The sequence below is a fragment of the Bombyx mandarina genome, chromosome 23, assembly GCF_030267445.1.
Source record: "Bombyx mandarina strain Sakado chromosome 23, ASM3026744v2".
NCBI classification, from domain to species: domain Eukaryota; kingdom Metazoa; phylum Arthropoda; class Insecta; order Lepidoptera; family Bombycidae; genus Bombyx; species Bombyx mandarina.
The window spans coordinates 15,247,131-15,267,284 of record NC_143229.1 but is presented as its reverse complement, the minus strand read 5'-3'; the positions used below and the strand labels follow the sequence as shown (position 1 = coordinate 15,267,284).

The following is a 20,154-nucleotide window of genomic DNA, read 5'->3' as shown; positions in this document are numbered from 1 at the left end:
TCGAGGAGTACCACGCCATCTATTGTCATGATGGATAGATGTGGTATCGGCTATAAAAGCGTTGCAGAGATGGCACGAAGTCAGTTAGTAATCGGAACTACTCGAAGCGAAACAGCGAACGGATTACCTGAAGCGAAGCGGAAGAAGCGAATTGAGAATTTGAAAGTGTTAGTGAAGGGTTTTAAGTGTTCTAAGTGCTAATAGAGTTTTAAGTTATACTCGGTAGATTTTTTTATTTATACTGAACCCCAGCGCGTAACACTATTTTACTGCGGACGCGAATGGGTTACCAATGCCCATAACACGGGCACATGTAATAAAACGAAACTGAACAGTAAAAAATGTATGTATTATTATGTACATTATATTATTTACAGTTTTTCTTTTTAATATCACAATATAAGTTCACAAAGGCACTACCGACGTCACTCGCATACAGGGTGTTCGGGAAACATTTATTTGTTAAACTAAGAAGTTGATAATACAACAGCTATAGCTAGTTTTTTTTTCATAGAGTTCCCTTGCTATGAACACTTCTTTTCCAAGACCGGTATGCCCCCTCCTTTAAGAATCCAAACGGAAATACTGTGGAGTGCCCCCGTTGTGTTGTCAAACCAGAAGCATGGCTGGAGGGGTTGCGACAAAAGGGGTGGATATTGGCTCCATCCTCATAATTCTTCTCGCCGCCAGTGCGACACCACAGCCTCTCTGCTTGGTCAAGAGGATAATCGAGAAATCGTTCTTGGGGATTCCTTCCCAGCAGTACTTAACGGAGCGAAACCATACTCCTGACCAGTACACCCAACAGTTCCTTCACGGATATGCATTGATTCAGGCATAAAGATTCCAGAACCAACGATGGAGTTTCACCATTGTGACTGCGACGAGGACACGATCGAGCATACGCTGGCACATTGCCACGCATAGTTGGGGCATTACCCGTATCGAAAATAGGACCGGACTTGTCGCTGCCAACCATGGTGCCTACGATGGTTGGCAGCGACGAGTCCTGAAAGGCGATGCTAGACTTCTTCGAGTTCACCATCTCGCAAAAGGCGGCAGAACAAGAGAGGGAGAGATCAACCCTCTCCGCACTTATCCGTCGCCACCGAGCCGGGGACCGGAGGCTTTTGCCAGACTCCGACACGTGTAGGAGGCAACCTCCCCCCGGTGATGTTACGGGGCGACCTGAGGGGGGCAAACCACTCGGCCCCTTACCTGCGCTCAAGCATGGTGCATGATAGCAGTTCCATAGAAGAGCAACAGATTGGCGGTGTATCGCGTTCCGACCTAGCAGGCTGGTTCTGTTTTAAAGTCATTACACAAAGTTTTACCCTCAAATAAAATACCCTTCAACTATTCTAGACTCAACGGTAAGCTGGGATCGAGCTCCTCTGCAAATGGATCACCCTCTTCCGTGCTTACATCAAAATTCAGTTTAACAGGAACAACAGTTTTGTCATTAGCCTTGCTGACTGATGAAGTATCACTAAAACTACTACAATAAATATTTTTTTTCGATCCGGCAACATTGACTGGACTTCTGTACGCCGCCATTGCGTTTGTAGATTTGTTCACTATCGTTATAGGGTTCAGGGGTGGAGGTTCGCCGTATCTTTTTAATTTTTCAATTTTCGCTTTGATCTGCTGCCTACGCAATAACGTTTTGGGCGATGGCGACTCACGGTCCGACTCATTTGTTAAATTTTTGAAGTCATTTTTATTTACTGTTAATGGTGTCGAAACAGACGTTGTCTTTGTTAAATTTACATCACTAGTCTTGTATGGAGTTACATTTTCATTGCGAGTACTTTTCCTTTTTTTATTCTCTATAACGTCTACGCAATCCTCGCAAAAACGTTGAATGTTGCAAGATTTAAATTTTTCATTCAATTCTACCACTAACTTTTTGAGGTCCGCAATCTTGGGAGATTTCGTGAAATAGCTGATTTCCGTGGCCCTGTACTGGGGGATGCTTCGGGCGGTGCTGCCCGCGCGCCTCTGCACGTTGACGCAGGCCACGACCTGTCCCGTGTCCAGGAGGCTATCGTAGCCGAACTTTTCGAGGCCGCCCCAGAAGTTGACACTGACAATGTTCCTTTCGAAATCCGACAGGTAAACGTTTTGGAAGTGCACCGTGTTGTTGAGAACCGTTGTCTTGGGTTCGACTCGCACTATGAGCCCGGCCGTGTCCACCTCGTCGTACGGGGTCTGCGCGGCCGGGCTCCGCACCAGCTCGTCCAGGGTGCACGTCCTCCTCCTGAAGAGAGCCGCGGTGGACTCCTTCAGACGACACGCCGTGAACGCAGACTGCCTGCCGGCCGAGAGCTGCATTTCGGAATATCTGAAACACGCGTTTAGAGTATCTACATATTATATACGTGAAGCAAAAACTTTGCACCCCTTTATACGAAAATTGCGCGGACGGAGGAGTATGAAATTTCCAATACTTATAGAGAATGTAGATGAGTGCAGGATGTTAATATTTTCTTAAATTATACATAAAAAATACATTAAATCAATAAAAAAAACATTACACACACTACCATGTATTTGACACACACACGCATGCATACCATTTGTTTATTGTCAAACTTTTCTTATTGATAATAGTCTGTGGTCAAATTGAGAATAGATTAAATATTGTTGGTCTTTAATACTTTTTGTCTAAAGTGTAGTCTTAGCAAAATCTGTGATTATAGAAGTACAATAGTATTTGACAATAGAATCAATAATGTTCAAACTTATAATTTCAATTAATTATAGTCGAATTTCGACTACCAGTTTTTATAAATGTCAGTGTTTTATAAATGGTACAGCGGTACCTAGTAACAAGGAATCGAAACTTCGACCTCACGCCTCAAGGAAAAAGACTTCAGCGTCGAAAATCACAATAAAGCCAGTGAAAATTTCACTATCAAAACTGTCAAAATTAGTTAAGTCACCTGACAGCTGTCGGCGTGACGTTCGTCACTTCTATCGAGTTCCCCTCCTGCAGCAGCTCCAGGACCTCCTCCGTGGGGTTCCACACCGACAGCGTGCCTGCGGGATACAAAGGCGGTTGAAGAGTAACACGAGATGGCGTTTGTCTCACGCCAAAGATCTAGTAGGCGGATTTTTTTTAGACCTTAGAACTTATATCTCAAGGTGGGTGGCGCATTTACGTCGTAGATGTCTATGGGATCCAGTAACCACTTAACACCAGGTGGGCTATGAGCTCGTACAACCATCTAAGCAATAAAAAAAGGAAAGCATCGTACATAATAATTGAAACCTCCAGAACCGTTTGAATCTCTATTTTATTGGTATTACCCTAAGAAAAACCACTGAAAATTTGTCTTTGATTTGGAAAGGGTCCCGATTCCCCCCATTCTACGGCAGCCAGCATGACAGCAGTACAAAAAGATTCGTGTTCGTACCTCTGGTAGCGCAGTCCGGTCCTGGATCGAGGACCCTGACCCGCAGTACGACTGCCACATTCCTCCGCGCCAAGGTGCCCTCCGCCCTCGCACGGAACTCGCTCTGCAACCTGGCGACGACTGCATCCCGACGCGAATCCAGGTGTTGCTGCAGAATGTGGTTTTGAGACGCCGTGAGGTCGCTCTGTAATTAGACGGGACACGAAAGATCTTCCATAAAAAAATCTAAGGTTATGTACCAGTACTCAGCACAATTTTCACTTTGAGACATGAAGCGTCCTCACCGCGCCCTCTCGGCACCGCCACGGTACTTACACGGAACTCGCCGGGGTCTGTACTTCTCTTCATTTGTCGATACAGCTGGGAGCCGCTATCTGAATCTCTCCTGCAGGACATCTCCTGAGAATCCACATCTTGCGACTCCTGTGCAATATGTGAATACAAATTAATTCCAAATGAACGATTCTGCCAACCAATCTTCTTCTTAGACTGAATGGACTAGTACCACACTACTACACTATATCAGACTACGCTATGCTATAGTGCCATATAGTATAGCAGCGTATACTTAGTCAATAATATATAGTACAGTAGTGTGAACGTGTCCATAACAATGTATGGTGTTTTTTTTATTTATTGCTTAGATGGATGGACAAGCTCACAGCCCACCTGGTGTTAAGTGGTTACTGGAGCCCATAGACATCTACAATGTAAATGCGCCACCCACCTTGAGATATAAGTTCTAGGGTCTAAAGTTTGGTTACAGCGGCTGCCCCACCCTTCAAACCGAAACGCATTACTGCTTCACGGCAGAAATTGGCAGGGCGGTGGTATCTACCAGTGCGGACTCACAAGAGGTCCTACTACCAGTATCATTGTATGCGATAACAGGTGTGCGATATTGTTGTGCTATGACCTATATACATTATGCTATTATATTATAGCGTAGTCTGAAAGCGGCTTAAGCAGTTACCGGATCCGTCGCAGCGTGAATGCCGCCGTCCGTCTCGATGCATGAGATCGAAATATCATTAGTATGACCAACTACCCACCTGCTCGCAGCACGCGCGCTCCACGTCTCGCTGCAGCTCCTCGGCCAGCGCCTGGCGCACCGCCTCGAGCCGCGTCTGCTGCAGCTGCTCCAGGCGTTCCGAGCGGGTCACTGGGTTCAGGCGAGGAGTCGATATTTAGAACTGACGAGTTTGCGTGCATGACTGCGTGACTGCGTGCGTGCGTGTGTGTGGGTGCGTATCTGTATGCGTACGTGTGTTCGTGCATGTGTGCGTGTGTGCGTGCGTGAACGTTGCGTGTACGTGCGTGCGTGCGTCGTGCGTATGTACGTTCACACCTGAATATTGTTATACCATTGTTATAACTACCGTTTAATTGACTTTAAAACATATTATTTGACATAATATGACAATAATTATTATTATAGTTACTCGCAAGCTTATTCAGATTGTGATTTCAACGCGTATCAAAAGAATTATGTGAACAATAAAAAAATAAATAAAAAATGTCGGTCGAACGCGGTCACCCACGTTCAGACATGGTGTTGAGGTCAGAATTGTTTGGTACAGTAGCTGCTCCACCCTCCGAACTGGAACAGAACCAGGCAGGATGGTGGCGCCGACCCGTGACAACTAACGCTCGTAGCTGTCGTGACTTCAGAAACATCTCTTATTTTTTCCTATCTATTTTAGTAACCTCGAGGGGTTATTCTAGATTCACCGAACTAGTAGGTGAGCTCACGGGGCTAAAACCGGGAGTATTGCTAATATTGGCCCTAGCAAGAGCCGTGCTTCGCAGAATCTACCACCGGATCGGAAACGCGCCCCACTAAGAAGATCCGGCGAGAAACTCAGTAAGCTGTGTCTGTGGGTTAGGTACCTAAAAGCACCGTAAATGGATTGGGAAGATCCGTAATGACGTGTTTAGGGCGACGTCGAATGTTTACCATTCGGTCCGCAAGATCGGGAATGTAGTTACCGACGGCCACGATGAGAGTTCTTTTGTCGTACCGCTTTCTCGAAATGGCGCACTGATGCCGACTGTAGATACTTACTTATGGAAAACATCTCTTGATGAGGCAGAACCGACCTGCTACTTGTACCCTGAACGCACGCCGGACTAGTCACGTACCGGTGGTGCCGTCTCCCAGTTTCTCGACGTACAGCGGCGGGTAGACCCTGACCACGTGGACCCGGAGGCGCGCCACCCGCCCGCCCTGCGCATCCACCTGCCGCAGAGCGCGGGACGGGCGAACGCGGTGATGCCCCAGCCGTGCGTACCAGGGACAGCGACTGGTCGAGTTCCCGGACAGCTTTAGACGTACTGAAGATACGTCCTGGGTTGAAATAGTTTTCAGTAGTACAGTGTTAAGGGCAATCATTATTAATGGAGGTGTGTGTACACACCATCCCAAACGCGCACTTCTCAGCTTCTCTGTCACAGGTGCCACTTTCAGACTTCCTCTAACATATTCATTCCGTATTCTATCCATTATATATTATATTGTTATGGATATCGCCATGTTAACACTATTTATTATATTAGTGTAATTCCTGTTGGTAACTACAAGCCGCTAGAGATGGTACCAGCACTTTGTTATTTGTGCTTCGGAAAACCTTGCGTTCAGCTTGAAAAGTGGGGCAGACCATGTGTGTCATAACTCGCCATGCTAGCTGCCATGGCAGTGCGCCCCAAAAATTTTTTTTTTTTTATTGCATAGATGGGTGGACGAGCTCACAGCCCACCTGGCGTTAAGTAGTTACCGGAGTCCATAGACACCTACAACATAAATGCCGCCACCCAACTTGATATATGAGTTCTAAGGTCTCAGTATAGTTACAACGGCTGCCCCGCCCTTCAAATCGAAACTCATTACTGTTTCACGGTAGAAATAGGCAGGGTGGTGGTACCTACCCTTACGGACTCACAAGAGATCCTACGACCAGTAAATCTGAATCACACTAACGACAGTTGCAAGATAATTACATTATTACAATTTAACATCCTCAGACCTGTTCGGCTGCGTGGAAACTCACCTCCCAAGGCGACACACCCTCGCAGTTCAACAGCTCAGCCCCACAGGTCATCACTTTGGTTCCGACCACGATTTTACCGCTCCGCACCATCCGGGCCAGGAGCCCGTCAGTGGTGGCCTTCACCGAATACCAACCGTCACTCACTAACAGTTCTATGTTGTTCGTTTTTGGGACACTGAAATTTAAATTAATTTAGTTCAGATTAGTGTTATCGGTCTAGGTCAAATCCACTTCGAAGCAAGGACCTGTGGCGGCAGCCATCACGGAACATAAGGTATTTGACAATGTCTGAATCTCGCTTACGATATTTTCAAGATAAGGTTGCATATATACAAGCTCAGAACAACAACATTAGGACCGTCGATCTACCGAGCAATATCACCCGCTCGGTGGAAGGTCTTCCCTTTCTCATATACCTACAGACCCTAATGGGACACGTTGTTGCTTGTTGCACACGCACCAGTAGAGCCTTGATGCTGATCTAAGCTGCACGTGTGCGATAAAAAATTAGCACCTTTGCACACGCGTAACCAAGCCACATATCAAGCATCAAAAGACCAACTCCATTTAGGCTAGATTCGGCCTATCTAGTACGTCGGAATGGTCACAACAGATCGGTGTTTGGAGATGCGAACCTCAGCACATTCAATGAACTCAAATACATTATATATCCGACCCACTTTACAGAACTGGGCACATAATGATAGATTCTCTAATCAATTTTCAGATAGACCATTAGATCACAGGGTTTGAAAAAAAAAACACATTTTGTTTCCGCATACCCGGTCTGTCTGCTCTAAGAGGATCCATCCACAAGCAGCGCTTACATCTAAAAACATTTACCTTTTCACTTCAACTCCGTCAACAAAAATCCCGGCGACACACAGTACCAAAGTCTTAGAAGGGACATCGTCTTTCTCCAAGATCTTCCTCAAGGCCGGCCTTTCAGCATTATACAACTCTTTGTCGTATCTATATTTCAATTGTTCTATGACATTGCCGACAGTACAGACATTCGCCATGACGTTAGGAAATTTAATTTCGTACGACAACAGTTTCCACAATATCAATTTTATATGATTTTCCAACCAGCCCTTTGGTATCAGTTTCGCATTGACCGAACTCAAAAATATTCTCTGGACGTGTTCCACATTCACTACAGTTTCCGTTACATCATTTCTATGTTTTTCAAAAATGAAATCCATTAGATTATCCATGTCGTAATCAATTGCAACAGATTTCTCTTCATATCTCTTTTCTAAATCACACAAATCTTTCAGTTTGTATGTTTTCGTTTTTTTATAATCTTTTTTGAAATTTACAAGTGGTTTTTTTTCTTCGATAATTTTTGAGGTTTGTGTGTGTTTAAGCTTCTTGTGTGGAGCTTCGAATTTGAGTCGTTTAGCCTTGGGACATAACAAAATAGGACTTGTAGATCTTGTTGATCTTGTTGCTGATATTGTAAAATCTTCCGTGTACAGTGTTTCGTTGAAACCTTCTTGTACAGCAAACAACAAATCGTCTGGGTATACTGAAGAATTTCTTAGGACATCTCTATCAATATTCTTTACGTTTTCTTTGATTTGCTCACTATAATTGGTCTTAGTGACTGATTTACAACGATTTATAGTACTTCCCTCGGCCATGATGTTAGCATTTCGTGGGTTTTTCACTAATATTTTCGCTTTGTCCAAAGATGCGTTCGCAACATTGACCTTGTCGTTTTTAGGCGACCTTTTAAAATCCGGCTCGGGTGATACGTTTCCAGTATTGAGATTATCATCAGAGCTAGCATTGAAAATCTTCTCGAAAATCTTTTTCGTCCTGGATAAGGCTCGTTCTGATATTTTTACAACATTATTGTTTGCTGTTTTAAAACCTTCGAAATTCTTCGAAAGCCTGTTTTCATGGATTTTTTTCACCGGATCTAAATTGTTTTGGCATTCGTTCTCATTATTTATATCTTTGAATATATTTTTCGTTTTCACTAATGATTCTTCGGATACTTTCACGACTTTATTATTAGCCGTTTTAAATCCTTTGAAAACATCCAAGCTTGTATTCTCTTCGCGTTCATTCGTTAAATCTTGTATATCTTCGAATATTTCCTTACTTTTAATTAGTGAGTGACTGCTAATTGTAATATTTCTGTTGTTAGCCGTTTTGAAGCCAACACAGCGAGTGTTGCTCAACGGCTGATTCCCAGTGGAAATACCAACAGTATTATTAGTCATACATTTTTGAGGCTCAGCAAAATCTGTATTTAACTGATCGTTTTTAAAAAATATATTTGGTGTTTCAATGTTTTTAGTTTTGTTTTTTATAAATTCTGAATTAGTTATAATGCTATCACCAATATCAATGTCTTTGAACACATCATTAGTTTTACGTAATGCTTCTTTTGTAATTTCTATTATCCTGTTATTAGCAGTTTTGAAGCCAACAAAATCACTGCCTAAAGTATTTAGTATGTTAGATTGGTGATTTGTCATTGTTTTATTTTTAACATTTTTTCTATTGACACAGTCTTGTACATGACAATTTTCTTTTTCGTTATACTTCGATACAAAATCATTAATTTCGATTGTCATATCTACGTTCTCGAACTCTTTAATAATGTTTTCGTCATTCAAATCAGATTCCAAGTCTTCCATAAAACTCTGTTTCGATTTATTGCAATCCAAATTCAACTCTGTTGCTTTAATTTGATAATTCAATTTCTCAATGGCTATATCGTCGGCATTATCATTGAAATCACTTTCGTTATTATGAAACACATTGCTCAATTTATCCTTTCCATTATTCGAATTTTCATCAAATTCTTCATTCAGATCTATATCTTTGAATACTTTTTTGCATCTCAGTAAAGCACTATTAGATAGTTTAATTTTTTTGTTACTAGCCGTTATAAAGCCGTCGTACTTTCGTTTCTTAGGTTTCAGCACATAATCGCTGTCAGCTTTACCGGAAACCTTAAGTGAATCATCATTATTTATGGCCATATCAATATCTAGAATGCCAACATTTTCGGAATTCCTATTTAATTCATCCTCATCTTTATTCGTGTTCGTCGTACCATCACGGGCCTCAACAATTTCATTGAAATTCAATTTGTCTGTGTCTTCAAAGCTTAATATAGATTTAGCTTTACAAAAAGACTCCTCGGAGACTTGTATGGGATTATTACTGGCTGTTTGGAATCCAACATACATACTTTTGTTTATAACATCATTTTTGTCATAGGTAGATGTTTTAAAAGGGCAGGTTAAAGGTAAATCTTGAATCATTCTATCACTTTCTTCATCGCTACTAAATAATATTTCATCTTGTATGTAACTATTTGTTTTTTGCCTTAGATCATTTAATGCTGTCGTCGGCATAACAATTTTGTCTTCGATATTTAATATCGGACTTTTTTTATCCAAACACACGTACAAATGATTGTCTTCAATTTCTATATTCAATTCTCCATCAGATAATTGAGAGTTAATCAGATGTTTGACTCTGGTTAGATCTTTGTTTTCTTCGACAATGGGAAAGGCTATTCTCTCAAACCTTTCAAACTTCTCCAGGTCAAACACTAATGGCGGTATTTTATTGTTTTTAAAATTTAGCACTGGACTCGGTGATCGACTTTCTTCTGCCACTAATGTTTCGGAAACTTCAACTTTGTCCATTTCAAATATTTGACTTTTGAATATGTTATCGTTTACTTCAACAGTGTCTGTCTCATCATTCACACCAATTGATTCAGCGCTCTCCTCTAAATCATTTAGGAGTGAACTCTTATCATTATTTTCTTCCTTACTTAGCGCTCCTCTGTGATTGTCTGCTGTTTTAGTGGTGTTACCGTCACCTATCTCAGCAATTACGTGATGAAGAGTTATATTTTCTGGTGTTGAAACTTTCGTATCTAGATGCTCCGCATTCTGCACTACGGCAATCAGTTGAGAATCAGACACAGACTGTGTTTCAAATCGGTAAATATTTTCTTCTTGTAATTCCTGAAATCATGAAACCTTTTTCAGTGTTTTAATAATGTGTTAATTTTCTTTTATTATTAATTTTATAAACAGTGAACATTCTCATGACCCTTCAGATATTAAGTCATTACCAGAGTATGCGGCATTACTGCATAATTTTTTTACAAGATGTCAAAGCCTCGATTACTAAGAAAATATCTATGTAATTCTATTGGTTGAAGGGTGTCTTGTGAGCCCACATGAGCAGGTTTCACCACCCTGTCTATTACTGTTGGAAGGCATACTTAACAAATGTTTACGATTGGCTTCCACAGTGAATAAATAACATTGTGTAAAAACCAAACCTGCAAAATTATAATTTCTGTGATTACGTGGTAGGAGGTCTTTTGAGTCTACTTAGGTAGGTAATACTACCCTGCCAATTTCTACTGTGAAGCAGTAATGCGTTTCGGTTTAAAGGGTGCAGCAGCCATTGTACTGTACCTACCTTGTGACTAACATCTCGAAGTGGGTGGCATACATTTTAGATGTATACAGGCTCCAGTAACTACTTAACACCAGGTGAGCTAAGCTTGTGCACCTATCTAAGCAATGAAAAAAAATCAAACAAAATATTCACAGTAGAACTCATTCTGATGTTGATGTACAAACTTGTACAGAACTATACACAGGGCATATACCACCTTATGGATATTTGGATCTAAAATGGCAAAATTATCTGGTAAATTTAGTTAACTATTACTTTACTTAACTTTTAACCTTTTAACTTTTACTTGTAAAATTAAGAAAAAATATGGAAAAATAGCAGGGCTCAAACAATTTGGAGAAATCTATACTAATATTATAAAGAGGAAAGATTTGTTTGTTTGTTTGTTTCGAATAGGCTCCGAAACTACTGGACCGATTTGAAAAATTCTTTTGCCATTAGAAGCCGACATTGTCCCTGATGAACATAGGCTACTTTTTTGGAGTTTACTCCTTTAGAATCGATTTACATATATAGGCCCGGGGTATGAAAATTATGGGGACCAAAATCGTACTAGCATGTCACACGAAATGCGTTATGCGCATGTCACACGAAATGCGCGCCGGGCTGCTGCGCCGGCAGTCCGCCACAAAGCCTCGTACTGATCGCGCGTTTCTCTCATTATTGTATTTTCATATATTTGTTAGTCGTTTGTTTTGTGTCTCGTTAATTTGTTAATAATCTGTAGTGTATCGTGTTGTCGTAATATAGAACTATTTCTCGTATTGTTTCGTTTAATTTTTTATATCCAGTAAACTCCAGTCGTGCGTCGGAGCGGACACACACACTTTTTTTTATTTTTTTTTTTGGAGTTTACTCCTTTAGAATCGATTTACATATATAGGCCCGGGGTATGAAAATTATGGGGACCAAAATCGTACTAGCATGTCACACGAAATGCGTTATGCGCATGTCACACGAAATGCGCGCCGGGCTGCTGCGCCGGCAGTCCGCCACAAAGCCTCGTACTGATCGCGCGTTTCTCTCATTATTGTATTTTCATATATTTGTTAGTCGTTTGTTTTGTGTCTCGTTAATTTGTTAATAATCTGTAGTGTATCGTGTTGTCGTAATATAGAACTATTTCTCGTATTGTTTCGTTTATTTCGTTTAATTTTTTATATCCAGTAAACTCCAGTCGTGCGTCGGAGCGGACACACACACTTTTTTGGTTTCATGTGTGTTTTAATGTTTCCGAAGCGAAGCGAGGGCGGGTCGCTAGTTAATTGAATAAAGTGTAATGCTGCTCAGGACAAATAACAGATATGTTGGCAGCAGAAGGCAAGGGCTGGGCATTATTTACGTAAAGAATAGCTCGTGTTCTTATCACTGTAAGACTTTCTGACCTTGCAATATATACTGACCTTGGGATAATCTGGTAACTCAGCCACAGGGATAAACTCCTTTTTCGTAAAGTAATTATTAGTTGTATTATCAACTTTGGTCAAATTATTCGTATCAGCTTTCTGAATGGCTCTCATCTGTGATTGTACAATCTTTATAACGTCCCTTGGTTTGCTGGCCTGTTCTCTATCGCGAAAATCGTGTCCGTATAATACTGGTGTTCTATTACGTTTGTTTCGTAAAATTAATTCAAAATCTTCTATTTCCTTTACCGTTTTTTCCATTTCGATTTTTTAAGCACTGTTCGCTTAAATTACACTATGATTATTGATATTCTGTAACAAAATTGTCCTCGCATTCTGTGTTTACTTACAAATAAAATGAAATTATTGAAATAAAAGATGTTTTGAAAATAGTTTGAGCGAAAAATCCAACACATGTCAAAAGTTTTGACTTACTTATGTTAGATTTTTCAGTTTATGTGTGGCCATTGTCACTCGATCCTTTAGCCTATTTATTTTTGTTTTTTACACAACACACACGTCATAAAAGAAAGTCTCAAAATTTTGAGACATAAATGTGCACCTATTCCCCTGTTTATTCTGAAGATAAGCTACCGGTAAAAGTGTAAAATAGCTCTTCGGTTATGATAAAGCCGAGTACCACGCAACAAATTCCCAATGTGCACAATTCTGTTACTTATAAACGATGTTATGCGAATATGCAACCATTTACATGTTTTTATATATTTTCAATATTCGTTACTTTATAAATCTTGTAAGAGCGAAAGCGAAATAAGTACCGTGATATCGTGGGATAGGTATGTTATTTTGATTAAGAACTAATAAATCAGTTGACTTTTTTTCACAAATTTTCGAAGCAGCCATTTGTTTCGCATTGAAGGAGTTGAGACTCTACTTGATTTCTCAAGGTGAGCCCCGGAGGATACCCTTCGTAAGGTGGACAGCGGAATTCACCTTGTGAAATCTATGGTTCCCAATAACCTCACACCAATTAACCAATTCACACATTTATGCAATAAAGTGAACGTTAAAATATACCATACTCTTTAATATAATTTAATTTTCAGGTACAAGATGGTACACCAAATACGTTTAATGTTTTGAAACTATGAATTGCTGGCTCTATTTGTTACAAAACAGATAAAAAAAATGATTTTTGATCGAATTTTTTATCACATTCTGGAACATAAGCCTTTTTTAAATTAAATGAAATTCAATTTTAAATATATATCAATTATAATTAAAATTATTATTAAAATAAATAATGGAATCAAAAAACACATTTTCGAACGTGTCATTAAAATTTTTAGACCCTAATATTTTGATGAGCTTTTCTGTTTATTTCTGAACGAATAAAGTTAGAAGCGCGATTTGATGGCCTGATAATTCTCGAAAGAATCCTGTCTGTTTATAAATACAACCGATCTTTTATATTATTTAATTAAAATCTTAAAGATCCTTTAAACATGGTATGTTCAGTTTAATTTTTACTTAGTAACGTTGAATTTCTGGTCCAAAATATGGCGGCAAATAGAGGTTATGATTTCAGAGTCACACAATTTTGCTGGTGCAGCCCGGTCCGAGGCCCGAAACCAGGACTTACTCAGACTACGAAAGCGTCAACGACTGCATGGAGGGTGTGTGTAAAATATATGAGGAACATCTGAAAAGGCGAAACCCTAATACACCCACTATCACGTACGATATATCACAACTCTTCGATTTTGTAGACCAGGTATCTAATTATTACTATATATACAATTGTATTGATGTGACAGAAGCATTGAAAGAACCGGCCTAACTTTTGTGATTATTAGTGAGCAGTGTAGATCACAAATGAACATGCTGTATTAATCTGAAAACGACTCGGAGAAGAAAGATTAAATAATTTGTTTCTCTCACTTTCTTGACCACATATTAATTTGACTTGTTGTTATTGTTTGTCTCTAGTATTTTGTAGAAGTCTACTTATATATATATATATATAAAAAAAAAGACTACAATTGAGTTAAACGCCATTTTTGCAACTTTACAGGAGAGCCATTTAAAGTTTAAAATTATCATATCGTATATATAAATATCATAACAAAAAAGCTTCTTCAGCTATTTGAATGAGTAAACTTAAAACATCGAACAGTTGATGCTAATACCAAATAAAACACACCTTTAATTACAAAAATAATGTTGCGTATTAAGCAAAACGTCACTTAAGCCACCTCAATATTATAATTGGCTAATCGGTTTTCAATATGATAATTTCAATATGTTACAAAATGATAAAAACCCATTTATTTGTATCATCCTTAAGATTTTTGCTTAGATACTGATGTGTTACTTATCTACCTAACCCAGAAATCTGCCTGCTGAGTTACTTCCCAAGACTCCTCTGTGATCCTCGTTTCTGATCTGGTAGTAGATGCATTTGCGAAGCAGCTGCTCTTGAAATGTTTGCTTATCAAGCCTGGGCAACTGTTAGCGAATTCCACCCCTCCTGGCTGAGCCTACACTCTCCAACCTATCCTGGTGATACAGGAATATCATGTATCATGACTATGCCTCATCTGTTGGTAGAAAATCACGCTAGTCATCTGCATTTTTTGTCTCCTAAAGTTTAGCTACTCTTTGTTAGCTATTTGCGTAATATTGACAAGTGATGAACTACATGGCCTAAGTTTTCTTAAAATATGATCCATACTAGAGATGAAACGGATATCCGGTATCTGGCCTATCCGGCCATGATTTCACTATCCGGCAGCTGATCTGGCCATGATTTCACTATCTGGCCGATCTGGCCATGATTTCACTATCGGGCCAGATACCGGATAGTAATTCAGTATCCGGCCAATTGGCGACCGTTTTTTTTGATGATGACATTTCTTTTCAATTCAAACATAAAACACAACGACGCGTATAAACAAAAACAAACTCACACGCGCGAACACTCGAACGCCCCCGAGTCGTCGCGATCTCCTCTGACGTGCGACAACACACGAACGTGCACGAATGTTTCCGAAAGGGCCGAATATCCGGCGCTCCGGCTTCGCAGCTTGCCGAATATTCGGTATCCGGTATCCGGCCAAACTACTATCAATTTCATCTCTAATCCATACCATCTAATTTTGTCTATTTTACATTGCTCTTCGATTATTCATGTAATGCCCAAATTGATTCCAAACTCAGGACATGTTTTAGTACATGCACAACTTTTGTTTGCTTCTGATTATTTAATATTCTGGATCTCAAACTGCACCTCCATCTCTTGTAGGATGAGTCTGATCTTGTATTTAATTTTCAATCTGTGTTTAATCAGATAACAACAGTGGGCTAGTTGTGAATGAATTCATAATTTTATTAGTGAGTGATGTTGTGCCTTCTTATATAAAAGCAATAGATTTCAATGTGTTGATGTCTATCTGGCTGCAATCATTACATTTGCTGTTATGGTGCATTATTTTGTTATGACTACATAATAACATAACTTCTTTTTTTGTTTTCAGTTGGCAGATCTGAGCTGTTTAGTTTATCAGAAATCTACAAACACATACGCACCCTACAACAAAGATTGGATAAAGGAAAAGATATATGTTTTATTGCGTCAAGCGGCCGGACAGAGTGATTAAGATTATAAAAAAAACTCAACTTTAAGAACACCGTACAGTGTAAACTTGAAAAAATACATAGTTGTATAACATAATACAGTAAGAGAGAAATTATTATGTTTGGAAAAATTCTCTGATAAGACTCTTTAATGATCAAATTAATCTATTTTATTAGTGAAGTTCAACATTTAGCACTGTTATTTATGTAAAATCACCTACATAACGTGAAAACTATAAGTCCATCCCACATGCAAGCAGTTTTCAATGTATGTACATTATTTAAACCTATATTTGACACTTTTGTTGTTTTTTTAATTTCATGTAAAATACAGACTAGAACACATAGTGTGCCTGCTTCCTCTAAAAAATTAAACTGTAATTGATTTAAGTAAACTAACTATATCTTGAAGTCGAATAGTTGGTTAGGCTTTGCCCCTAAGGATAGTTGCTGTATTTTATAACCTTAGAAAATATATTTATGTTGTTAACAGCAGCTTCACCAATACCTGTTGTTTGAGGCAATGTAGACTTCGTGTGTTACATTATACAACATTAATACAAATAACTAAGTCTACTGGTGACCGAGTTTGTTGTAAGCCCTTTAGTGTAGGTAATATCATCCTGCCTATCTTTGCCGAGAGGCAGTTATCCGTTTCAGTTTGAGGGATGGGTCAACCGTTACACAATACAGTTAAAGCTTTGACCTTATGACTCATAGTGGGTGACTGAATTCAGGTGATGTTTACATGCTCAGATCAATGCTTTACACTAGGTGGACTCGTTGACCCATCTGCAGAGTGAACCAATATAGTGTTTTTACTTTTGATACATTAATTAAAAAAACCTAAATAAAGGAGATAAAAACTGTTTGTTTATTATGATTAAACATGAATAGGTTTTTTTTTTATTAGTCAAGATTCACCCTTGATTATATTGACACTGCTGTCATCTAGTTGTTTTTTTGTGAAATGCTCTGCATATCCTTGCAAATATATTGCTTCAATTCATCAAGAAACACGAAACTTCACTTATAAGGTATCACAATAGAAAAATCGGGTAGGAGATTAATGCCAGTTAATGTTACACCTTTTGAAGTTCACTTTTTGCTACAGCTACCGATGCAAAAAGTAAACAAACGTTTGTTCCACACTATACATAAGCGAAAATGTTTTTTTCTATTTAGCACATTAATTAATTAATTTTAGAGTTATTATCCAATATGGGGTTTGGCAAATGTTCAGAAAACTGTAAAAAGAGTAATAAATTCAAGTGGCCTGTAAGATTACTGTAAGAGTACTATAATTTAATTATTATGATTTATTGTTTTAGAGTCATTATAACTTATATAGTTAGCTGATCACATCATTGACGGGCAGCAAAAGGTGTTTTTTTTTGAAAACTAAAGCAAACAAGCAATAGATAATATCTTTTCAGATAACAGTAACGAATCATGTAGCAATTTAAATGGTTCATTTGGTTTCCGTGCAGTTTGTCGAACTCTGCCTTTACAAATTACTCAAAACCACATTCTAATGATACGGCAAGTTTGTCAGCTTTGGTTGGAACCACCGTCCAACAACACATTTCTCCCACAAAGCAATAGTGTTCCAGCTTATGCATTTGCTGGTAAATATCGATCCGTTGTCTGTTTTTAGAGGCAAATAAATAGTTAATTCATCCATCAAAGAGCAAATCCTACTGTGAAATTAATTCTAATCATTTTTCAAATTGTATTAGACTAAAAAAGAATGTAAATGATAATGTCTCATGATTAGTCCATACATGATAGGCAGGTTTTTTTAACAAATCAATTGATAAGTAATTGACAGATTGCTAGAATTAAAAAAAATAAAAGAAATTATTGGCCATGTTAGATTTAGCAATACCTACCTACCTAACTTAAAATTGAAGAAAATTCATAAACAATATCTAAAATAAGTATGTAATAATAATAATTATTGGTGTTCACTGTCCACCATTTCTTGTCAAGCTTAGTGAGCTAGTGAGGCCTTGGTAATAAATAATAAACCGATCTGGTGATTTATCAAGGTTGAAAATAATTTATGTAACTTTTGAATTAATAATAACAATTGGGTATTTGACTGCTTTACGTTTAAAACTGTTTAATGTTTTTGTAGCTCGCAAAATATTTTTATGAAAAATCAATTTAAAAAAAACAATGTTATGATTGTGACAATTAATGACGTCCCAAGCTAGGAACCATTTTATTTATTTTTCAGAGATAATACGGGTCATCTACCAGTTACCTATCACCCAGTTAAAATTCACCAATGTAATATATACCTGATAATGAGCTCTTTGTGTATACATTAAGAAACAACGCGTTCGTTAGAAATGATATCAAAGGGTTTTAGGGCTGCCCAAAAAAAAATAAACAAAATGGTCATGAATATTTTGTAACATATTGTATTCTCATTTTTAAATGCCTATCCTGAAAAAAAGCCTTTGATATTGGTGAATTGACCCCAAGAAAAGATATCAAAGTTAAAAAACATTGAATTTTTAAAAGGACAATGTCAACCCGGTCTCATTGTGTTCAAAAGTCAAATACCCCGTTGAAAATTGAACTATGTTACATAAAGCCTTATTAATGTAAATGTAAGAGTACTTCAACCACTTCGTTCCAAGGCAGTGGCTTGGTGTCATCGTGTCCGGTGTAAAACTTCAATGTTCTGAGATGATGTGACGGTGTGAGCATTTCATTGATGTTCACTGTGCAGAAATTGTCAAGATCTTACTAGTATTGCCTTATAACTTGTGAAGTAAGATCGTGGCATTGCAGGCAGCGAGCAAACGATTCTGATGATAAGTAGTCATTGTCACAGCAATTACAATGTAGGGTTTTGCTTGTGCACCAGTTCCTCCCACTGGACCGCACCCGAAGCGCTAGCTCATAGCCACACACGTCTTTGAGCGAGATACTATTGAGTGTGTAGTTCGTGATTGTGTGAGTACTGCTGAACACTAGTGAGCAAGTGTCTGTGCACATTGTGCTGGTGTGTTGTTTATGTGACGGTCAGAGGAATTTAAATTTAAAATTTTGTACCGGTTTTGTTTTCAATTTGCGTTCTTTATATTAATAAAGGATGTATTTACAAAACGACTTGTTTTTTTTTTAAATTGACCTTTGTATTTTGTCAGAGTCATCCTTGAAGATTTTATTTTGCATGTTCACATTGCAAGCGTCGCCGCGTCGCAATGTTTGAATCCTTTATGTTAATCAAAATCTGCTCTTTATTTTGATGATTTAACGGTAGGTAACGGCTTGGCTCTGCCCCTGGCATCGCTGACGTCCATGGGCGATGGTAATCACTCACCATCGTCTGCAAAAAAGGGCGGTAATATCTTTTATTTTTTTATATAAAAAAAATAATGTTAGATATAATCCTTTCGTAACGATGAATTAATGATAAGAAAACAGGTTATGGACTGATAAATGTTTTAGTTAGAATTGTTTTGCAGCAGTAAGAAACATTACAAACTTAAGCAGTACCTACACAGCTCTCGAGAATTTTATGTTAGTTTAGGTATCTCGAATATATTAAGTGTATATGGTTAGGTAAGTACATTTTTTCTATATCTTTCCCTACCTATTCGCTGGCAGTCGGGGCTATTCCAGCTACGCCTGGACGGGTGGCTGAGCTCACGGGCTCAACCTGAGAGAATTTGCTAAAACTAGCCCTAGCAAGTATAGTGCTTTGCTGAATCTACCACTATCGCGACCCACTTAGAGATCCGGCGAGAAACTCAGTGGGCTGTGTCTGTGGGCGAGAGCTATATTAGTTACATATAAGACCACACTATATAGACATATGTCTTTTTATTGCTTAGATGTGTGGACGAGCTCACAGCCCACCTGGTGTTAAGTGGTTACTGGAGCCCATAGACATCTACAACGTAAATGCGCCACACACCTTGAGATATAAGTTCTAAGGTCTCAGTATAGTTACAACGGCTGCCCCACCCTTCAAACCGAAACGCATCACTGCTTCACGGCAGAAACAGGAGGGGCGGTGGTATCTACCCGTGCGGACTCACAAGAGGTCCTACCACCAGAAATTACGCAAATTATAATTTTGCGGATTTGATTTTTATTACACGATGTTATTCCTTCACCGTGGAAGTCAATCGTGAACATTTGTTAAGTACGTATTTCATTAGAAAAATTGGTACCTGCCTGCGAGATTCGAAC

At 38.9% G+C, this 20,154-nt stretch overlaps 2 protein-coding genes across 2 annotated transcripts; one reads left to right on the top strand and one right to left on the bottom strand.

The window, feature by feature from the left end:
- Positions 1 to 330: 330 nt before the first annotated feature.
- Positions 331 to 12,784, bottom strand: LOC114246536 (uncharacterized). Its single transcript, XM_089737615.1, has 9 exons — positions 12,340 to 12,784; positions 7,310 to 10,470; positions 6,467 to 6,641; positions 5,562 to 5,766; positions 4,472 to 4,581; positions 3,735 to 3,842; positions 3,420 to 3,603; positions 2,946 to 3,042; positions 331 to 2,344 (listed from the first exon to the last, which is right to left on the bottom strand). Exons 1-9 carry the CDS (start codon positions 12,601 to 12,603, stop codon positions 1,357 to 1,359), a joined length of 5,292 nt encoding a protein of 1,763 aa, XP_089593741.1. The 5' UTR covers positions 12,604 to 12,784; the 3' UTR covers positions 331 to 1,356.
- An 849-nt stretch (positions 12,785 to 13,633) lies between these two features.
- On the top strand, positions 13,634 to 19,062 carry e(r) (enhancer of rudimentary). Its single transcript, XM_028179127.2, has 3 exons — positions 13,634 to 13,811; positions 13,892 to 14,077; positions 15,840 to 19,062. Exons 1-3 carry the CDS (start codon positions 13,809 to 13,811, stop codon positions 15,960 to 15,962), a joined length of 312 nt encoding a protein of 103 aa, XP_028034928.1. The 5' UTR covers positions 13,634 to 13,808; the 3' UTR covers positions 15,963 to 19,062.
- Positions 19,063 to 20,154: the final 1,092 nt, after the last annotated feature.